The sequence below is a fragment of the Rhopalosiphum maidis genome, chromosome 4 (genome assembly GCF_003676215.2).
Source record: "Rhopalosiphum maidis isolate BTI-1 chromosome 4, ASM367621v3, whole genome shotgun sequence".
Classification (NCBI taxonomy): domain Eukaryota; kingdom Metazoa; phylum Arthropoda; class Insecta; order Hemiptera; family Aphididae; genus Rhopalosiphum; species Rhopalosiphum maidis.
The window spans coordinates 5051694-5070492 of NC_040880.1; the positions used below are offsets into that span (position 1 = coordinate 5051694).

At 27.5% G+C, this 18799-nt stretch overlaps 2 protein-coding genes and 1 long non-coding RNA gene across 3 annotated transcripts; 2 read left to right on the forward strand and 1 right to left on the reverse strand.

Moving 5' to 3' along the window:
* Nucleotides 1-5162: 5162 nt before the first annotated feature.
* LOC113556961 (lipase member H-B-like) lies at nt 5163-8956 on the forward strand. The gene is made up of 7 exons (XM_026962212.1): nt 5163-5255; nt 5426-5552; nt 5981-6132; nt 6254-6505; nt 7318-7527; nt 8267-8423; nt 8838-8956. Exons 1-7 carry the CDS (start codon nt 5204-5206, stop codon nt 8899-8901), a joined length of 1014 nt encoding a protein of 337 aa, XP_026818013.1. The 5' UTR covers nt 5163-5203; the 3' UTR covers nt 8902-8956.
* Nucleotides 7410-11198, reverse strand: LOC113556972. Its single transcript, XR_003405561.1, has 3 exons — nt 11127-11198; nt 10884-11032; nt 7410-7544 (listed from the first exon to the last, which is right to left on the reverse strand). It is a non-coding gene; the product is annotated as an uncharacterized LOC113556972 (long non-coding RNA).
* A 677-nt stretch (nt 11199-11875) lies between these two features.
* Nucleotides 11876-17176, forward strand: LOC113547967 (lipase member H-B-like). Its single transcript, XM_026948566.1, has 7 exons — nt 11876-12016; nt 12285-12387; nt 13143-13294; nt 14114-14365; nt 15029-15229; nt 16203-16365; nt 16944-17176. The coding sequence occupies exons 1-7, from the start codon at nt 11962-11964 to the stop codon at nt 16999-17001; spliced, it is 984 nt and encodes a 327-aa protein (XP_026804367.1). The 5' UTR covers nt 11876-11961; the 3' UTR covers nt 17002-17176.
* Nucleotides 17177-18799: the final 1623 nt, after the last annotated feature.

The window sequence follows — 18799 nt, forward strand, 5'->3', positions numbered from 1 at the left end:
ACGACCATACGTACATCACACATGTTTAGCAAATATATCCACCTAAATAGACTAGGTAACAGGTAACAGCTTTATGATTGATTAATTCTCATTTTGTTGTTTACCTATCTTTTTATTATTATCGATGTATTGATAACAGCTGGGGCTTCCGAGCATAATTATATTTAGTAGTATATGATCAATGTTTATTTAATAAATCGTTTGGCAACTTGGCACTTGCGTTCATGTTTTACTTACTTGTTGATCAGTTTAGTTTTCTGAGTGTGACGCGTGTCCTATCTACCACTCACTATGTAGTTAGGAAAGACCAGAATGCAGAATATTTTTAATTTTTGAATTTTAAATTTTAAATTTATATATTTTGTCATTATTACTCCATGGTCCACAGAGTATAATAAATTGGATCCACTAGTTAAAACTGGTGAACATTTTTGAGCGTTTCATTAATCATTTTACATTTTTATAGAGGTAGTTGATTTAATGTCATCGTCAAAATATAAGCACTAAGTAGTAATTTTTCTAAATATTTTTGTTAAATAAAGCCAAGAGAGGTAGGTATAATACTCCTACATTTTAAAACGCACACGACGATAAAATAACCAACCTTGAAAATAACTCAAAAATGATTGTAAACTGCAATGTAAGTCTAATATTCTACGCCTCAAATATTTTATTTTATAACTTTATAAGGTTTAGAACTGATCTCAACGGCAGAGTGTAAATGATTTTTCTTCCTTTTATTTATTGTGATTGCCTTGTTGATCTAAATCAGGGTTTGCAAATTTTTTTCTATACAGAGTGTCTCCGTGAGGATTTACCTATTGCGATATCTTCTGAAATAACAGAGATATCATAATTTTGATTTTTTAATAAGATTCACAGGGACTAGGACTAAAAAATATTTTTGGTAAAAAAAAAATTAAAAAATATTATTTTTTTATTTAGTTATTTAAAAAAAAAAAATAAAGATATCCGTTATGTAGAGTTCATTTTTCTGAAAATATTGACGTTTCAACAATTAACCTCTTGATTTTTAATATTTTTTCTAGTTTTGAGGAACTATGGTTATTATTGTGAGTCACACTGAAAGCGTTCGCCGGTCATATGAGCACGCGGGCCACAAGTTTGATACTCGTTCAAAGATACCACTATCGTATTAAATATTCGCAATTTTTTTCGAAATTAGAAAAATATTAAAAACCAGGAGATTAATGAAATTAAAATGTTAAAACGTCAATATTTTCAGAAAAATGAACTCTACAAAAATGTCTATTGTCTTGTACTCTTGTCCCTGTGAATCTTATTAAGAAAACAGAATTATGATATTTCCATTATTTCAGGAGATATCGCAATGGGTGAATCCTCACGGGACACCTGGTATAGTGCCGAATAATAGTAATGATAATAAAAAAAAATAGAGATGTGCCATAACAAATTAACACTTGTGTGTCAATGTGTCATTTATAATTATACATATTATAGTATTATACAATATATCTATTTCTTAACATTAATCATTTAGATTATTATTGCTATTTTACGTTTCATTTAAATTTAAATAATAGTACAATTGAGTTTAAAATGTATGAATTATGATAAACGTGATGATCCCGTGTTAATGATTACCAAACAATAGATTTTTCAGAATTCCTAAAAATTAGGAATACCAAAAACCAGAGTTGGGCATCATATTTTGTATGAAATTGTATTTAGATGATTATTTAGATAATATTTTATTCGAATAAAAAAATATTCAAATGATTATTTCAGAATTATTCGAATAAAAAATAATTTGAATTAGAATTAGAAAACAATATTATTCGACTAATTTTCAGTAATTTTATTTTATAACTATAACTTATAACATATTGTTGATATTTTGGTAATTAAAATATTTACGTATTAACACTTTAAGTGCCATGTGTATCAATTTCAATACACAATCAATATGTTCATTTGTGCCGTGTGTATTGACAGTGATTCACACATTTTGTCATAGAAAATCACTATATTATAGAAAAACAAACCCAGATAGTGCCACAGAACAAAAAAAAAATCTAACTCTCGACTATATGTAGAATTCATATTTATGATTAGTTTGAGGTTTTATATTTTGAGGTTATAGGTTAGGTTTTTTTCAATAAAACTATTGACATTGTTTTGTTCATTTGTGCCGTGTGTATCAAAATGAAAACGGTCTTAGAATGCTTTTTTCCCCAAAAAACTGTTAAAGCTTATTTTATTGTTGAAGTAGAGTAATAATAAAAGAATAAAAATGTTGTGGTCAGAATGGTTAGTTTTGTCATTTTAAGCCCGGCACTCGAACTGTTAAAAAACAATAGTTAGTATTGTATTTTAAATGCACGATTGTAAATCTTCTTTTATTTGAAATAAACAGAAAAATACTATAAATGAAACAAATCTAGAACTATCTAAAGAAGAAACTAGAGAGTAAAAAATTCGAATATATTTGTATTTTGTATTGGCACTATTTTTGAAAATAATTATTCAATTACATTTTTGTTCGAATAATTATCTAGATATTATTTTGCCCAACTCTGCCGAAAACCATAGGTTTATATTCTATATTTTTATAGTAAGTATAACAAGTCGGCTAGGAAATTAATAACTGCTGTAAAACTACTAAAACTATGATAAAAAAATGTATTTGTACACTGATAACACTACAAAAGTTTGTAACTGTGTTTTTATTTTTAAATTTAAATGATACAGTCATCCTTGTGGAAAATAGATGTACCTACGTACGAAGTGTAGCGAGACTCTTATATATGATAGATAATCATATATCAGATACAAAAAAGGTATAACATGAAGAATTATATATATTGATATAACGGACAAACATTAAAAATGTGACTATATATGACGAATCTTCGTATACTGTATTCTTTAAATTTTAAACGCTGATGGTCGTCGCCGTGCAGTTACGTGATTAGTATCATTAGTGGTAGCATTTTAAAGCTATAGTAGTTTCGTTATCAATCGTACGAGAAAGAAGCTTAAAACATTAATACTTCGCTAAATGAAATTCCACGTTTATTGTCTTCGTAGTTTGTATGATTTGTTCATCGATTGGTGACAACCTCGATGTACAAGCATAAATGATCTTGTCCTCTTGACGACTCGAGTGTACCTATTACAAATGGATCGTAACCTGCCAGAGCCTTCGATAAAAGTGTGAAATAATGTCATAAAACTGAAAATAATTTTAACTATGATAATATAATTATAGGGACGTATTGTGCAAAATTCAATCAAATCTGGATTTTAAAATAATGCCACTTGTCCAGGCCCTCCGCATGCATTTTCAACTACGGTACTGTAAATAACTCCAGGCTCATTGTAATTATTGTTTATTATTATTTATATAATAATTTTATTTAATATAAATTCCAATATTGAATTTTTATTTTAACAAAATATACCTAAAATTTTGATTACACGGCTTTTGATGTTGTTATACACCTCTATTAAATGTCAGTAATTTTAGTTACCTTAAATAAATTTAAAAACACATACTTTTATCTGTAGTTTATTATATAAATTTATATATTTTTTAAAAGTATTTATGAATAATGATATATAATGTAAATATTGTTCATTTCGATCTCATGAGATAAAACTAATATACACATAGATTGTTACACAAAATTATGTAGTAAAAAATCAAATTATTTATATACCAATATTGACTATTGTATAAAGATATAATATATAAGATAGTCAGTCAGCCTATATTTCTAAAGATAATTTATTATTTATTTATTTACTGCTATAAATTATTTATTTTTCTATTTAAGTTATTATAATATATAATTTTTATTATTGTTTTAGTACTTAGAAGAGATATTTCCAATAGCATATACCATAGATTGGGACAACATAGTAATTGTGCTAGGTACGTATATCTACGTTCAAATAATTATATCACAAACATATCAATTCAGTTACAGTACTGCAGAATAGATGATTTTGGTAAAATAGTTCTCAAAAAGGAACATAATTATTATTACCAAATTATGGGACAACTGAGAGTTACGGGGCAAAATGTTTGTTACTTTGTAATTCATACAAACCAATGGACAGACATACAAATTATTCATTTTGATAATGTATTTTGGGAAAATACTATGTTTAACAAGTTGAAGATGTAAGTAATAAAATATATCATAATCTAATTATTTATCAACAATGGATACCTATAATATATACTTTATATACTAATATAATATGCCATATATACCAGTACTTATAAATAATATATATGTATTTTATTATTATTTTTTTATTTTAGATTTTTTTTGGAATATTAGTTGTCCGAAATTGTAGTGACATAAGAGAGCCAGAACATATTTTGAATGCTTAAAAAAAAAAATTAATAAAGTAAAACTACATAAATTAATTGTTGTTTATCCTTAATTAATATTCCTCAAAATTGACAGTTATGCCGTGTAAAATATTTTAAACAACACTCTTAATTAGAAATTGGTTGGTGGGCGCGTGTAGATATTATGATGTAGTCACAATAAATTACAAACATGTATTAATATACGCGTTTACGCTATCCGTACACCAAGACCGTTCAGGATATAATAAGGCGCACTCCCGTAAGAATATTCATCGAACTGGTTGTGCCGATCGTGCCGTACTGGGCGTAGCTAAAACGCGTGCATGCGCCGCGCGTAAACATCTAATAGCGCATTCTCTCGATCGTTACATAAACTCTTAATATTTTTCAAATTAAATTATGTATGGAAAATTAATAATTATTGATTAATTAATTATTGTATACCTACATAGATACAATATTTACATAATAAATCAGTTGGCACCTAGCGTCCTTAATATATCATACGTACGTGTTGTTCTATATTTATCTTCGCTACCTATCACTACGAAACTCGTTTTCCAAAGTATTCCAAGATTAGGAAATTTTTATATAATGTTTTCAGCCAGCCGATTTGCAATAATAATTATTGAAGGTAGCTGACTGGTGACAATCATAATGATTCACGCATATACAAACACGTCAAACAAATTAGTTAATACGAAAAAAAAGTTGTGCTTTTGTAAACAAAATTGTACAATTAATAATATATAAAGTTGCTCTTCTGCGAATTGAAGTAGTTTTATATCATGATTGTCAGGCCAATGTTGTGTATTTTTGACTGAATTATAAACGATGAGCATCTACTTTACAATACTCGTGCTGTTTGGTATCCAAATAATTAAGGGTTTGTATGACTTTTAGGATATTATGTTACATTAGATAAAGACTATTTAATCAAATGTTTATACCTACCTGTTTATCAGATAATTATTCAGAGATTAAATCACAGTTATATATTACATAATACATAGATATATAATTCAGTTTTTCAAGGGAATCTTTTTTGAATTTTAGTTCATATAAAAGCGTTCGATCAAGAAGATGGAAATACTACGAATGAACTTGACAGTTCTGAACAAGAAGATATTAAACCACCCGAGTCTATCAATGAAGCCGACTTGAAGTTTCTCTATTCAAATTCGTATGTAATATTATTAGCCCATAGGTGAAATCAAGTAATAATTTTTAACAATATTTCTTAATTTAAATAAAATTTGATAAAGTAATAATGATATTACAAATATAATATTATATAGTATTAATAGTTATTATAAACCATGTTATGTAGCCATGTAGGTATAGTATAAGCCAGTAATGAGTAAAGTATAGATTATTATTATTTTAATTTATAAGTATCATAATTAATATTCGTACAGAATTTTATTTTTTCATAACATATAATAATATATTATTTGTTATAGTAAATGCTAAATTATTATTCAATTTTAGAAATTATTTGTGTTTTGATTAATTGTTTTTCTGTGGTATAAATTACGAATATACAGTATTCATACCATTATTAAAATTATTTTTAATTTTTTAATAATGTTTTTCAATATGTTTAAATAGAGATCTCGGAAACGGTAAACGGATTCCAATCGCAAGCGGTAACGAATCAAGTATACTTGACTACTGGATACAAGATTTACCTTTAAAAGTTACTACTCACGGATGGCTTTCATCGGAGAAAAACAACAGTGGGGTGTTTGTCATTAACACCGGTATGATAAAACAAATATTATTCTAATAACTAAATAAAATACCTGTACAATTTATACAGTTTTGATTGATCTCAATAAACAATATTTTATTATTATATTATTCAATGTCAAACCATATTAGCATATGTTGACGTCGGCGGTTTCAATGTCATTTCGGTGGATTGGAGTAGTATTGCGGATGATCCTAAGTACCCAGTTCCTGCAGTTTTGACCAAAGCCGTTGGTTCTGCGATTGCTAATTTTTTGGAGCGTTTGGTTGATGTCACAGGAATAGATTCGTCGGATATACATTTAATAGGCCATAGTCTCGGTGCCCACGTTGTAGGATCGTGTGGTTATCATTTTAAATCGGGAAAAATTGGCAGGATTACCGGTGAGCACTTTGAACGTACCAACATTTACGTTACATACATGTTCTGTACACAATGCTTACACTAAATCATAATAATTAAAAAAATACAAAAATACAAAAAAATTACCTTTAACTATTATCCGGAAAAATATCGGTTGATCAGGGTTCAATTTTAAAAATAATTATTGTTTTTATATTTATACCTTTAGAATACTACTGGGATATATACTTCCCAAAAAGTTTCTTTTAATCCGTCGGCTATTTAGCTTATTGAATCATAGGTAGCAGAACTTGTTCAATTGAAATGTATTATTTTTTTATGTAATAATTTTGTATTGCCAATTCGAAAATTTAAAATTGGTATATTCAATGGGGTTAAAGTACCAATTTAAACTTACTCATAATTGTAACGTTCAACGTTATTCAACCATTACTTTCAATTAAAGTTATTTGAATTTTTTTCTATCTAACTTTATTATAATTTTAAAAATTATTTGAATTTTTCAGTAGGTATTTAACATAATTTAAAATTTTTTTTTTTTGTAAATTCTAAATTGTGATTTATTATTTATGGTAAAATTATCAACAACGTGATTTAAGGACACTGAAATTCGTATACCTCATTGGCTCATTGGCTATTTTCTATATTCTTTGTGTTTGTGGCAAATAACTTGCAATTTGTAATGAAGTATTAGTTTAGGCATTTACCACTTTCACAAGCGAAGCATTTTTCCGGTTAGGATGGAAAATCATATAAAATCATATAATAATGTCCATATTGTGGCACGTCTTTATAAAATATTGTATTATGTATATTGTATCATGTTCTATAGGTTTAGATCCAGCTGCACCCGGATACGAGACCATCATCTCTGTTCATTTACCACACTTAAACAAAGAAGATGCCCAATTTGTCGACATTATTCACACTTCAGGAGGGACTATCGGCTTCTTTAAAAGTATAGGCCACGCTGACTTCTTTCCCAATTCCGGAACAGCGCCCCAGCCGGGATGCTATTCATTATTCAAATTATTAGATTTCAGTAAGTATTCTGTCAATCTGGAAAAGTGATTTAAGTTAGTAAGTATGAATTATATTGTTAATATTAGGTACATAGGTACTAATTATATATCAATCATTAGAAGATTTTTTTCGTATTGTTTCCCGACAAAATTATTAACCGAAAAATCATTGAACCGTTGTATAACTATAATAAGTATTATTGTGGCATACAACTGCATTAAAATTATTTTGAATTTGTAACGTTTGAGTAGTGACTCGATCACATGTATCACATAATACAAAATGAATAACAATATTGTATCAATTATTTATATATGGTTATTAATTGTATAACTGATAATTCATATCCTGGCAGAGACCAATTACATTAGTATTATAATGACCACGTTAAACAATATATTAACCGAAATTCCAGAATTTAAAATAGGTAGGTAATTTAATTATTAAAGCATATACAATCCAAACGTATTGTACATTTAAATATGATGAATTAGTTCAATAGAACACCAATAATATTTTATTTTTACTTTTATTTATATAAATTAACGCAATTTGGTTTTTCTTAGAACAATAGTACTGCCTACCAATATAAGAAATATCACAGAATTAACAAATTTAATAGAACAAATTATTTACACGATAGAATAGTGTGGCCTTGGTACGAATGGTTATTGGTTGACATTGACTAAGCACATATAGTTGGGTAACTGATCAATCAGCCATTGTGCTATTATATTATAATATTGAATTAATTGCAGTGCATTGCAGTCATTCAAGATCATATGAACTTTATGCAGACTCTGTGTACCATAAGAATTCTTTAGTTGCAGTAAACTGTTCCTCTTGGGAAGATTATAAATGTAACAAATGTGAGAACAATACTCGTGAGTTTATGGGACACGACGCATTACCCAGGTAGATCGATAATTTATATTAGTTACCAATTTACTATTGAATAATTATCTATGATTAACAGTTAAGTATTGTATCGTTCTCCACTCTCGTTTGATCTAATTTAAGTAGTTTTCTTATTCATACAATTGTTAAGCATGACAGTTAACAAAAAGTGAAATAATATATAGCAAATAATTCAATGTGTGGGATGCAATATGATACAATGATCAATGTTCAAAACAAAAATTCTTCATTAAATTAATTTACACGCATAGTGACCAAAACATTAAAATGTATAGTGTGCGGTAGTTTACAAAAACGAAATTCAACAAAGTTACATTGGTGTGATTAATATAGTGGTATTTCTTCCTGATGTTAATATATTTATTTAAGTGTATTTTTCTGATCAATAACTGTTACCGTTCTTATTTCTAGCGTTAGAGGCAATTTCTTCTTGAAGACCAAAAAAACCAGTCCTTATAGTACTTACACAGATTAGACATAATGTACAAATTTGTAATGTATTTTATATTTTTATTGTATTAATTAGAAACGTATATAAAATAAAAAATAAATGTTGTCAAACATCAAGTATAAACATATTACATTAATATCTATGTACATGTTTTTAATTTTAATTTAAATACAATTTATATTCAAATCTAATGTTCCTGTGTTTTTGTTTTAAAAAATGAATCAGCATGTACGCTATTATATATATAATTGTACAACATAATATATAAGTACACTATCTATACAAAATATACTCAAGGAATAAATTTATGTATAATAAATTCATTAAAATCAACTGGTTGATAATTTTTGTATACTAAAAAACTAGTAGAATATCAAGTACCTATGCTATGTTGTAATAATTAAAAAAAAAGCAGTGGAAGACTTATTATGTTGCCCATTATTTGTGTTAGTCTTACTTGAGCTTATAAAATATTTTAAGTACCTATATAGAATAAATTTCGAAAATTCCGTGAAACAAAATTATTTTAAATAATATACTAATATATTATATCAATAGAGAAACAAAAAATCATGCTTGAAAAACTCACGGATAGGTAACACAGCAGTTGTAGTGGTGATATCAGTATTCAAGTATAATACATCAGTTAAAATAATTAAAAAAAATAACGTATTTCGTCGTTATTCTAATTTAAGAACTTGCGCCAGCGAAAGTAAAATTATAAAAGTGAATCATTGCGATAATTTAGTACCTGAAACCAAATGTTATTTATTATATTTTATCCTCCATAATTTACAATGAAAGAATCGATTTCACACGCGCAACTGTTTCAATATTATTGGTTTCGAATATGATAAAAATAACTCGTTTTATAATAATAATAATTGAGAAAATATTGGTATGGCTATACGAAATGTAAAAAAGAGAAACCCATTTGAATCAATATTGATTTTAATGCTGAGTCAATTAACTTATCGTGATACTTAACGTATCATTATACTTTATGTGTTTACATTTGTCATTTTTAAAACCTGGTTTGATAACACTAGCCATTGGCGTCATCGTTATTGTTAATTAAAAATAATATAGATCCACGTATCTACACGACTACATCAAATATGCAACATAGATCAACCAATACCATACGATTATTATATAATCAGAAATATTATTTTTGGTTTTTATAGCTTCAGATGCAGAGAAAATATAAAAGATTATAGATCCCATATTATTAATCGTTTTTTACTTTTAGTATTATCTCAAAATATAAAATAAAGAACTACCTATATATTATGCTGTAACATTAATCGTACACATAATTCTTATCCATTACTATTTTATAATAACCATGGACATTTCGACCGTCAACGGTCAATTTTATTTTTTTGTGGGAGTGGGAGGTTTAGCATTGTTCAAAATAAAATAGCCTAAATCCCGATTATTATTTTCATGATGGTCGGATTACGATGAATTTACAATTTAATTTGGGAGGCTACTGCAGTTTTGATAGGACTAAGTTATTGGAACCCACCACTTCCGATGACTACCTACAAGTTTGTCTCACCTGAATAATTGTCTATAGACTTGTGACTGATCTAAGGCTTTTAAAATCTTTTAATGATCAGACAAATCAAAAGATCAGATAATTATTCTTGATAATATAATGATATGCAAATTGTTAAAATTTAGTATACAACACAAAATCTCCTAAAAATACCAAAAATCTGAAATGAAAAGTGTGTATCATAATATGATATATTATTATCTATGCGGCTTTTAAAACTCGCCGTTTTTGTGTTAAGAAAAACACACTTAAAATTGTTAAAACAACTTGAGTGACAGGACGACTAATAAGTATTTTCTATCATAAATTTATGCTCCATTGTTCCAAATCGAAAGCTAAAACAGTAGGTATTGATAACTTGTATAATATTATCATAATGGAGTATTACTTATTTAACTATTTTATTTTATATTATATCTAATATTCTGACGTGTATACGTACCTTTATTTTTCGATTGAAATAAATAACACTATTTATATATTGAATTGGAAACGAGTCGTCAGAGATTTTCTTACAAATTGTTATACCGTTATTCGGGATGTTCATTATCAAAATAAAAATGTATTTTTAATGTACGATGATGTGATTACCTACGTATATATATTTGTTTGAGGTACATAATATTATCACACACACACATATATATATATAAAATATAAAGCACATTCAATAAAATATACTCACGAAAATCAATGATTTAAACAAACACACACCACATGCTTATAACATTGATCACTTAACTAGACTACTCGTGCGTACCTATTATATGGATTTGGAAATAAATCAATATAGTACCTAATACCTATAGGTGTTCCAAGGTTATAATGTGCCTAATCTAGGAGCTGTATGTAAACTGCGATAAAATTATACCTTTTATAAAAGTTAATATGTAAACTGCGGCAAAAAAAAAATTAACATTATATAATCTGCGAAAAACCTAATAAGAAACATTGTACAAGCAGTAGAAATTTATTTTATACATATAATATATATAGAAACTATGTACACACCATTATGATAACATATATAGGTACATGTATTATATCTATAGGTACCAGCAGCGAAGATAGTTGTAACTCAATTTTTGTCATTTTTCAGGGTGACTGTTTTAATATTTTAAATTCAGTTTCTAATTCTGTTTTTAAAGTTTTCTTATTTCTGTTTTTTTCCGCAGTTTATACATCGACTTTTAGAAAAGATGTAATTTTGTCGTAATTTACCATCTCCCAATCTAGGCTATTGTAAATAATTTGTTTGGTCTGTTTTGGCAACAGTCGTTGTACAGGTGGATTGGTTGATTACGACGACTAATGAGACATACGCAAATAAGTATACACACGATGATTGCAGATAAATAATAATAATCACAATATATGCAAACGTTTTTAAGTAAATATAATTTAAATAGTTAATAATATATCAACAAGCGCGTTTGTTAGCTACAATAATGGTCTGTTGTATATAATATTATAGTCTTACTCGTATTTGACGCCGTATACATTTTCGTTTTCGTAAGAAAATGAATGTCTCTACGGCAATAGTACTGTTGATTGTGTTCCAGTTGATCTATCACGGTTTGTATAACTATTTAGGATACGCCGTGTCGGTAAAGAGTTGTGATAAACGTATTACTGTCTATCACAATCTAAACGAAACTACCTATATGCCAATATATTTATGTATTAAACGAACTATAAGAGTTGAGATGACTTATACGTAACATCGATTAAAAATATCGTTTTGTATGGGGTTTCTTTTTTCGAAAAATTCCGTATTTGATTAATTAGTTTTTTTCTGGTTATTTAAATGGGACATATTATTTTTATCATTCTCATGTTCTAGCTCAGTTTTTAATATTCGACGGAGAAGACAACGACGGTTCCCGAAAAGGGATTATACGAAGGTCTATCAATGGATCCGCATTGACTTTTCTCTATTCGAACTCGTACGTATACACTTAGCTGTAGTTGTGTTTCGTTTGTCACGTTATCAGATCAATATTACCATCTAAACAAAAATAAAAAAATAAAACATCAAAAATAAATACATGTAAAACGTACCCATATTTTAGTTTTCGGATGAAACAAGTAATGTTTGAAAACGTTATTTTTTCATTTATAGTTATTAATTCTGTAGTTTTATTTACTATGAATTTTATCACTATGTTCATTATATTATTATATATTATTATATAAACTATAATAGTTTCATTTGAAAATCTATTACAAAAAATGAGACGAAACACTCGTTTTCATTTTCATTATTTCGTGATAATAATATCAATAATGTTATATAACGTAGACTATTTTTAGTATGTACATTTTTTACACATAATATATTAATAGGACTTGATAATTTTAACAGGTAATGCTAACCACCAAATAAATAAATTAAACAATAAATTAAATAAATATTACAAACTATACGTATCAAATTTCACTTCACACTATATTATATTGTTTAGTTTTTCAAATTAAACTTGTTAAGACCAATTACCCAATGTTACCATAATATGATTAGATGGATTAGGTATATTAAATAAATAATACATCATTAGTCATCATACTTATTTTTTTCTAGAAGTATCGCCTGTTATACAATTGTAAAATATTCAGTTTTAGATTTAATAGGCGATATTATCATTGTTTTATTTTTAAGTTTAAAACGTATTGATAATAGACCATTTATTTATCCAATTAGTAAGCTTGGAAATGATATGCCAATAGACATTGAATTCGGTAACGAATCAAAAGTACTTGATTATTGGATTGACGGTCTTCCTTTAAAAGTCATTACTCACGGATGGCTTGCGTCAGACGAAAATTTCACTGGAGTGTTTTGCATTAAAACCGGTATGTCGTATGTTAAGAGAAGCCCGTACGCACGATTTAACATGATATCCTAATAAAGCCACTGCAATATATAAATGATAAGACGTAATTAATTAAACTATGAATTGGTTAGGAGTACGAACAACAGTGCCTGACTTACTAATTCATAGGTCCAGAACAATTTACAATTTTGGACCCCAAATTGTCCATTTCTATTTTCTTCAATGAGTTCAATGCTAAAATAAAATTTAAGCACAATATATTTTTAAATTAATTTTAAATGTAATTAGTTACTTATAAATGAGTAGCTGGATCATAGAATAACATTTTATTGTCAAAAATATGATTATTTAATATACAAAAATACTTAACACTTTAACTGTGTCTAATTAATGTTTAATATGTATTCAAGTAAGTAGGTACACAGGTTAAAAAGTAAACGTTTTTTTAAAATAAAAATTAGTATTTTGATTATTTATTACACTTACATATCAAACTAAATGTTTTTAAGTTTAATGGTCAAATTTTATTTCAGCTTTAAGGCCGTTGCCATTAAACTTTATAACCCAGTAAAATATCAAGAAAATTCATACCTATTTTGTTTTTCTAAAGTATGATAAAAATGTATACAATTAATTGTAATACTAAATATGCCGGAAGTTGGCAATTATCCCATTTGTCTTTTCTTAAATATGGCACTGACAACAAAGCAAACTGTAATACAAAACGTTGTGCTATGCGTACCTATATAATATAAATATAATACCTAATAACCGATATCAACGCATGTAATGTAAGTAATATAACGATTGTTGACATTATGTTAAAATAATATTGCAGCTTATGTCGACACCGGAGGGTACAACGTTTTCACAGTAGATTGGAGCCATATCGCAGAAGATATTATCTACAGCACACCGGCAATCCTGACCTTATCCGTGGGTAATCTGATTGCTGAATTTTTCGAACGTTTGATCGCACACACGGGGACACATCCGTCGGACATACATTTAATAGGCCACAGTCTTGGTGCCCACGTCATGGGGTCTTGCGGCTCTAATTTTAAATCGGAAAAAATTGGCAGGATCACCGGTGAGCAAATTGGACGTAAACCATTAAATAATGATCGAGAAATTTATTATTGTAATCGTATATGTTTGATACCGATTCAAAAATAGAAGTAAATATTATTCAACGTTTAATTAATAATCGATTAAAAAAAAAGAACCCAAAACCATCGCTTTGTTTGGAAATTAATATTTTGTATAATTTCATCAATTTAAATTCAATATCAGTAAAACAGTATAGCAACGTTTTAATATTGAACATTTGACTAATACGTATAGCGTATTACTTATTCTATATACCTTCAAACAATTAAAAATTAAAATGCATCTCTAAATAAATATTAATTTAGGTTTTTTAATTGAAATATGTATTCGATCCTATACGCGTTACAACGTTTTATGATGTTAATGATTGTTAAGATTGTTTATTATTTGGTTTTGATAACGGTTATTTTATATATACATATATCGTACGTGTATACATACATATTAAGTCCGGCAAACGACAGTGTTAATCGTTTAAACCTATACATTGTTACGGCATAAATCTAGTACTAATTGTTCATTTTTTTCACAGCTTAGATTTACTATATTGTTTTTGAATATATGTATAGGCAATCGATTAATTAGGTTTAAATTTACAGTGCACGTGAACGTAATAGTATTTCATACCACTCTAATTTAATAGGTCTGGATCCAGCCTGCCCCGGGTTTCACTGTATTCCTTTGCAGAAAAAGCATTTGAACAGAGATGATGCAGAGTTTGTTGACGTGATACACACATCTGCAGGGACTCTAGGCTATTTGGATAGTCTGGGTCACGTCGATTTCTATCCCAATGGCGGAATAGCACCACAACCGGGTTCTGGTGTCTTAATATTAGAGTTCTGTAAGTACTTACTTACTTATCGACCACCTCTATGTATATAATTAAGAACGTTGCCAACAAACAATTAGTTTGTCCAATCGTGTGCAGCGTCACACAGTTGACGAATAACAAATAATGTCAAGTCAAAAATTTATGAATCGTGTATGATAAGTAAAATAAATAAAAAAAATTCCAAAAATATTTATAAATGATAAAAATAATTTTTTTTTACGTTTATACCTATTTTTGTGATGATAAAATTCATTTCATATTTTCAAAAAAAAAAAAAATAAATAAATATAAAATCCAAGAAATTATGAGGACGCTTTACACGCATGTGTTGTCTCTGTCTTATACACGCGTAACATAGTTAAAAACTTTTTTGCACGGGACAACTTTACTCCCTCGATATTTATATTAAAATCATCAAAATTTTAAATCGCATTGAGAAGAACTTTACCTGTGTTGTAGCGTTTTAATTTTTTTGATAGTGGTAACCAATAATTTTTAATAATTAAATGAAAAAACCTAAAGTTCTCAAATCGATAACTTTAATTGCATTCATGTCATCAAAAAAATTAAAACGATACGTCACAGGTAAAGTTCTTCCCAATGGGATTTATAATTTTGGTTGTTTTGATTAAAATATTGAGGGAGTAAAGTTGTCCCGCGCAAAACAGTTTTTAACTATGTTACGCGTGTATAAGACAGAGTCAACACATGTGGGTATAGCGTCCTCTTATTGAAACATATAATATGATATTTTAATAGTATGCCAAAATGGTAAATGTTAGGTATGTATACAAAATAAATCGTATAAACACATTTATAGCTCATATTTACACCAATGTGCACATAATAATATGTATATTCTAATGTATATGTATCACGATTCACGATACTTTTATAAGTAGACAAATTAATCGTAGGTACCTAGATAACGCCATAAAATACACTTTTTTCACTTATTAAACTATTATTGAATTGATTACAGTAATTGGCAGTCATTCGAGAGCGTACGAACTCTATGCGGATTCTGTGTACAATAAAAAATCTTTAGTCGCGACACAATGTGGTACGTGGTTAGACTTTAAATCAGGCAAGTGTGAAAACAACACTAAAATCATGATGGGACACGATGCAGAGAAAAATATTAGGTAAATATGCACATTGAAAACGATCGGACAATTGAAAATAATTTATTTTTAATCGTTAATCCAATTCATCCAAAGCGTTTTTTTTCGCGCGAGAATTATAAACATTTGAAATCTATAAATTGTTAATGATATGTTGACATATCAACATATTTATCTTTGACTAAAAATAATATGATTAGTAATTATATTATCGGGTGTTTAGCGACAAAGCAATGTTACACATACTGAAACACGTGTTCCAAAAACTTACACTCTACAGTAACAAATATAAAAAAAAAACCTCAGCTATGGCCTATGTTTTCGAAAAAAAATAATACGAAATGACAATAAATTACATACCTATATAATATTGTATAAGAAAATATAATATTTTAATAATAATTCTGCTTTTGAATAGTTTAGATCAAATAATATAATTTATACATGTAATAAATGCAAATCAGTCCGACAAATCGAAATAGTTACTCAAAGACAACTATTTAGATTTTAGCATCTTTTGTTATAAAAATCACTTTTTATACTTTTTGTGCATCTATTATGTGTCAAAAAAACTAATTATTAACGTTACTATTTTCTAGTGCTCTGGGTGATTTTTACTTGAAGACCAGTCGAGTGAATCCGTTTGGTATTTTATAAGCTTATTATTAGTTTTTTATATTATTCGACTACATAATATAACTAATATACACTATATGGCTACAATGCTACACCCACACGTCTAAACTTGTTATACTATAATAATCACTTGTAGGTATACAAGCAATAAATACAATATATTTTCATTGCATGTGTACGTATAGTTATTCATTAATATGGCAATATACAATATATTTTATTCGTGTAATATTATGTATTGGTTATTGAAATTTTTCAACTCAAGACAATTAATGAACGAAATTTAACTCTATAGGTTTTATAATATGTTGCTGCATCAAAGCATGTTCCACTTGCAGGTCAATAATTATCGTTAAAGGTTGAAAATAGGACCCTATCGTTGACATATATTCATTATTCGAATATTGTTATTTGTTACCTCTATTACAAGAATCATAATGTCACAACAAATCCTCATCATAAATATATAAATACATGACTTTAGACAACTTTTTACTAGTGGCATCAAAACGCTTACGATTGTAAAACGGTCATTTGGTCATACTTATAAATAATTTAAGTGATAAAACTATATTATCACTTATTAGACATTAGTATACTATTAGAGTGTATAGATAGTCAGATTAATTCATATTTTTTGTTTAAAGTTTTAGAAAACATTTTTTAGACATTAATAAGGTAGGTTGAAACTATCTAATTCTAAGAAGCTCCTATAATAACTTTGGTAAACGTGTAATTTATATTTAGAAGACATTTTATCCCCCACCCCTCTCCATTGTCCGAATAATATTTCTTATATCCCTCTTTAGTCTTTCTTATACATCAGTTATTAATATAAGTCTTAAATAATATGTTATAATGTTGGATATACATTAGATAGATACTTGATGAGTACTCACAGTAAAAAATTTAAATAGGTAAAGTAATTCTTATAATTTTTAAATGTAGACAGCTGCTAAATATTAAATTAATATTTTTTAATCCTTCTATAAGAAATTATATGTTATTGTAAAAACATTACAAATAACGTAAGGTGGTAGGAAATACTGCCGTTATAAACTTAAAAGCAACAACACGGGAAATTTATATTAAAATAAAAAAAAATAGAAATAGAAATTGACAGTCTTCGCTCCAAATCGTTTTTAATCGTACATATACCTACAATAACTCATCATTGAAATTTTATCTATGAATGTATCATTGAATTCAAATTGAAAACATCCATTGCCATGACATTTACCTGTTCAATAACGCGGTAAACGCTCAACACACATCATTCTATAAAGCAGAGCGATTTTTTTTTTTTTTTAAGTTTAAGTAAGTTATTATTATTTATTTATAGTTTATATTACTTAGCACAACGGATGGTATTGATGGAAAATAATTTATTGACGATTAACTCTCTAATAGATCAATCGATTAATTTATTGTGCACTGCTGCAGTTAATCAGACTCAAATCAGAGAATGATTCATTAAGTGTCTAGTACTCTAGTGAACGTTCTTGTTGACCTGTTGATACCCGGTACCTATTATATTCAGTAAAATTGTATCGGCTACAGTTTGTTATTATTAAAATAAATTTAACTGTAATACTATGTAATTGGTTATTATAAACATAGAGTTTAAAAACGACGGTAAAAATTATCTTATGATTTATAACAAAAATAAATCTAAATATTTTAATTTTTTTTTACGAAACGAATATAAAGCGTATTGTTAATTACTATTTAACTGTGGCCACAGTGAATGCAATCTGAGATGCAAAGACAAATTAAAAAAAATGATATTAAAGGATTGGCTTCGAGTATAAAACGTATA

What these genes read in the sequence shown, in the direction of transcription:
- LOC113547967 (XM_026948566.1), top strand. Translation starts at nt 11,962, where the DNA reads ATGAATGTCTCTACGGCAATAGTACTGTTGATTGTGTTCCAGTTGATC. An exon ending in AGTGTTTTGCATTAAAACCG is followed by an intron (nt 13,295 to 14,113) that starts GTATGTCGTATG and finishes ATAATATTGCAG; the next exon opens with CTTATGTCGACACCGGAGGG. An exon ending in GATGCAGAGAAAAATATTAG is followed by an intron (nt 16,366 to 16,943) that starts GTAAATATGCAC and finishes ACTATTTTCTAG; the next exon opens with TGCTCTGGGTGATTTTTACT.
- LOC113556961 (XM_026962212.1), top strand. Translation starts at nt 5,204, where the DNA reads ATGAGCATCTACTTTACAATACTCGTGCTGTTTGGTATCCAAATAATT. An exon ending in GGTGTTTGTCATTAACACCG is followed by an intron (nt 6,133 to 6,253) that starts GTATGATAAAAC and finishes AAACCATATTAG; the next exon opens with CATATGTTGACGTCGGCGGT. An exon ending in ATTCAAATTATTAGATTTCA is followed by an intron (nt 7,528 to 8,266) that starts GTAAGTATTCTG and finishes AATTAATTGCAG; the next exon opens with TGCATTGCAGTCATTCAAGA.